A 4,411-nucleotide genomic window follows, 5' to 3' on the forward strand; every position below is an offset into this window, starting at 1 on the left:
AAAGAAGATATTTTGATACATGCTTCCACAAGGATGACCCTTAAAGACATTATGCTAAGAGAAAAAAGCCAGACACAAGGGACAAATGTGATTAGGATTCCACTCAGATGATGTACCTAGAGTAGATAAATTCATAGAGACAGAAAGTAGAATAGTGGTTGCCAGGGTCTGGCGAAAGGTTGGGGGGTGTAGAAGGATGGTTGGGGAAATGGGGAGTTACTTTTTAATGGGTACAAAATTTCAGTTTGGGATGATGGAAAAGTTCTGGAAGTGGGTAGTGGTAATAGTTGCACAACAATGTGAATGTACTTGGTGCCTCTAAACTGTACACTTAAAATGGTTAAAATGGTAAATTACGTATATTTTACAACCCTACTCGCCCCTCCCCCTACTAGCCAAGTAAGCAATAAACAACTCAGAGCCCAGGTTTTGGCCCCCAGACACTTGAGTTTAACAGGAATGGAAATGCCTGTAGCCCCGAGGAAGGACAGCGAAGGCTGAATGGGCCCTGGGGCAGCGACTCCCGGCATCCCTCCCTTTCGTGGGGGCGCTCAGGAGGACCTCATCATCGCGCAGAGTAACTACCAACCTGGTTACCCACGGGACGGAGCACCCTCAGACCAGGGACTCGCGTTTTCGTCTGCCTGTGTAAACCTGTCACTCTGAGCCCTGTAAAGGGCTCAGAGTGACAGGCACAAACAGTATCTCAATACCTTCTAGGATGACTCTTCAAAGGAGGGTCGAAGCGCCGGGGATATCGCCAGGGTTGAAAACACGTTCATATTCACGTTCATGGGTAAAATCCTGGGATGCACAAGGAATAGCCTAGGATCCTGCCCGGTAAGTCTGAGCTCCCAGGTCTCTGCCAGCCCTCATCCGCCGAAGGAGGTCCCTGGGCCTGGGGCGCTCATGGTCAGGGGCAAAGGACAAAGAGCGGAGGCAGAGAACCTTTCCCAGGGTAGCGCAACCTCTCCTGTTCTCACCGAAAGTAATCCATGTGACCCCCGCGCGGGGGCTCCTGGAGCGCCCAAACCGCTCGCGGGGGGTGAAAAAGCCGAAGCCTGCAGTCCAAGGACCTGCCTCCACTCCCACCCAGTCCCGGCAGCCCGCAGCCAGTGGCAGGGACGCCCGGGAGCGGGCTGCCTACACTCGAGAAACGCAGGCTGCTGGGCGAGTTCCCGGCGCTGGCGGAGCTCCCAGGGAGTTCCCGGCCCGGGCGCGAGGGCCCGCAGGTCGCAGCACCGCCGCCAGGGGGCAGCTCTGCCCCACGCAGGCACCACCTGTGACCCGCGCCCAGCCACTTTCCGTGTCCACGCGAGCGGGTTGCGCGGGACGCGGCTCGCCGCTGGGAAAGGTTTTGGTCGCTTGTATCAGCTTGGGGGCGGGGAGCCGGGGGAGAGTTACCGGCTGGGGCCGAATGCTGGGAGCGCTGTAGGGAGGGAGGCCCGGGGTGGGGGACGACGGGAGAGACAAGGGGGTCGCGCAAGACGTGAATCGCTTGGGTTTCCGCGCTCGGGGAATTTCGCGACCGCGGAACTAAAGGTTGCATACAAACATGGAGCTTAACTAAGCAAACAAAACAAGTGGTCACATCCAAATGTGGGGCTTCAGTAAAGCTCGCCTAAATCTTAGTGACACTTCTCCGTCTCTGCAGCGGTCCCTCTGGGGTGATCTTCCACTCTGACCTTCAGTAAGTCCTAACACTTTCCCCGGAGTGGCCAGGAGATAATTCGCCACATTTTGCAAACGTTTCCAGGGAAGAGCCTCTTAACCCTTTGGGGGAGGAACTTGCGGACAAAGTTACAAACGAATGCAGTCTCTCGTGCCATGAGCGTAATGTTGGCTATAACCGGTCACCGAAAGTAATTAATGGTCTGCGAACAAATTCTTCCTCTCTGTTTCATCTTTGAATAACTTCGCCACACACCAACCCTCAGTGCTGCGAAAGTCATGGTGTTTATTTAGATATCGACTGAATACTTATAAAACTTAAACTTTCCAATGTAAAAGTGAACCCCTTGGTAAGGGACTCCTGGCTGCATCAACAAAGAAATGTGATGCCTGATTAATAGTGCTGATTAATGTTGGCTCAGGTTAATGCTCAGCCTATGACAGTAATTAAATGGTTCAGTCATATATCAAACGAGAGTCAATGAAAAACAATTTATTTAGAACGTCGAGGCTTTCTCATAGATTGTTCAAAGACCTATGATAGCCTTTATGGGTCATGTGTAAATGTAACTGGTGGTAGCAGTCCTCAGCAACAAAAACTCGATTTTAATAGAGGTCTTTAGATGAGGAAACAGTTTATTTTTGAGGCTCTGTGATTGATAGAGGTAGTAATGACACGTTTCAAAATGTGAAAAGTACTTGGTCGATAAAATGATATACACAATGGCAGCTGATGGCTGTTCCTACAGAACGACATTGAATTTTGATTCAGTTCTTGTCAAGAGGTCATTTTAATCAGAAAGCTAAACTTTTGGGGCAAGCTCCCCTCTTTGAAATAGAAGCATTTTAGGAAATGCACAAATAAGTGAATGTGAATTCAACAAACTATTAGGATTTTCCCACTAGCCAAAATAGCTCGTTTGAGTTGGTGATAAAGATATATTTAAAAGAGCATATCTTAATTATTTCCACTATCTTGTCACCTGAAAAGAAAACTGAATTGAGCGGAACTTGAATCTCATAAAAAAATCTTCATTTCACCAGAAAGTATTAACAATATTTAAGGATTTTCCAAAAACACATTTTTAAAGTTTATCTTAAAGTCATCTATCATTATAGTTTCTATTTAAAAAGACTCAGTAGAAATATGTATATGTTCTGTAATTTAAGTATTTTGAGATTACTATGAAAAGTGCTGACTAGAATGTTCCTCCTACTGAGAACTACATCGCCCCATTATGAACGAACGTTTTTTTCTTTTTTTCTTTTTCTCTTTTTTTTTTTGAGGCGGAGTTTCGATCTTGCTGCCCAGGCTGGAGTGCAGTGGCACAATCTCGGCTCAGTGCAACCTCCGCATCCCAGGTTCAAGCGATTCTCTGCCTCCGCCTCCTGAGTAGCCGGGATTACAGGCGCCACCTACCAATTTTTTTGTATTTTTAGTAGAGACGGAGTTTCACCATGTTGGCCAGGTTGGTCGAACTTTTTAGTAGTTTCTAGGTGCAATTTTTGTGCGTGTATTTGGGTTTTCACTAAAGTTTTCTATTTCTTTTCCGAATTCAATTATTATGTTCTTTATTCCCATGACATTTGTCAGATCGTCTCATTAGAGTGGCTTAGTTTAACTGTCAAGTCTCTGGGGCATTCAATTGCAGGGAAGTGACTAAAACGCCAGTCTCACAGCAATTTTATTAACAGATGGTGGAAAACAAACGTCTTTGGAGTAAGACCTAAGAGAATAGGCTAAGGGGTCAATAAACTATTATTATCGTGCTTAAATTGGGGGGCTTCTCATCAGATCCAATGGGGAGCCGCTCGCCCCATCTGGGGGAGTTGGACACGAACAGACCCCAGAGCGTACCCCAGGGACCACGTCAGAGAGTGGGGTGGTTATCCCCTGGCTGGACGGCTCCTACAGGCTGTCGAGGGGTCAAACCAGAGTGTCGCGGGTGGGCTGCTGAGGTTAGGGAGGACTAATTGAGGAGGCTGAGAAGTCTAACTCGTGCAGCGGCCCTCGGTGCAGAACGCCAGGTAATTCGGGCATCAGCCCCTTTGGCAGGAAATAGTGAGGTCCCCTCTCCTCCCAACTCTTCTCAGCTGCTGCCTCCCTCCTACGGGTGAATTTTCTCTCCCGAACAGAGCTGATTTCCTAGGCTTTCTTTCCTTCCCTCGGCAGCGCTCTGACGTGCACACCATGTGACAGGCCCCCTTCTGCTATAAGCCGAGGAAGGTCCGCCCTCTCCTGGACTCAGCCCTGGCCTCGCCGAGCTCTGTTCCTAGACTCTCACCCGTCCCGCACGTTCTTGGGCGCCTGGCATTCGGATTCGCCCGCCCGGGCCCCGCCACCCCCTCCTCAACCGACTGGGCAAAAGCTGCTCCGAGAGGAGAAGGTCAAGTGCTCCCCCCGGGACCGACGCGAGCGGAGCCCAGGGAGCGCAGCATCCGCGGCGGCGCAGGAGTTACAAAGTCTGCGCGCGAGACTCCGCCGCCACCCAGCAGCCCCGGCGCAGCTCCGGCAGCCGCAGTCGCAGCACCCCCAGCGTGGCGCCCCCCGGCCGGGCCTGCCGCCCCGGACCAGGGCTGGGGCGCAGAGGGAACCCGGAGCCCGGCGACCCCATGCGCCGCCCCACCGCCGCCGCGCCACAGCTATGACCCTGAGCACTGAGATGTCCGATGCCTCCGGCCTCGCCGAGGAAACAGACATCGACGTGGTGGGGGAGGGCGAGGACGAAGACGACGAGGA

The 4,411-nt window shown here is 51.2% G+C and overlaps 1 protein-coding gene across 1 annotated transcript in view; it reads left to right on the top strand.

The window, feature by feature from the left end:
* Positions 1 to 501: 501 nt before the first annotated feature.
* Positions 502 to 4,411, top strand: part of FOXD1 (forkhead box D1) — a 7,373-nt gene continuing 3,463 nt past the window's right edge. Inside the window, exons 1-5 of the mRNA XM_011959363.1 lie at positions 502 to 648; positions 721 to 796; positions 990 to 1,431; positions 3,467 to 3,617; positions 3,822 to 4,379. Coding sequence (XP_011814753.1) covers positions 502 to 648; positions 721 to 796; positions 990 to 1,431; positions 3,467 to 3,617; positions 3,822 to 4,379 — 1,374 coding nt within the window. The remainder of the gene's footprint in view (positions 649 to 720; positions 797 to 989; positions 1,432 to 3,466; positions 3,618 to 3,821; positions 4,380 to 4,411) is intronic.

Source organism: Colobus angolensis, unplaced genomic scaffold, assembly GCF_000951035.1.
Source record: "Colobus angolensis palliatus isolate OR3802 unplaced genomic scaffold, Cang.pa_1.0 Scaffold49, whole genome shotgun sequence".
Taxonomy (NCBI): domain Eukaryota; kingdom Metazoa; phylum Chordata; class Mammalia; order Primates; family Cercopithecidae; genus Colobus; species Colobus angolensis.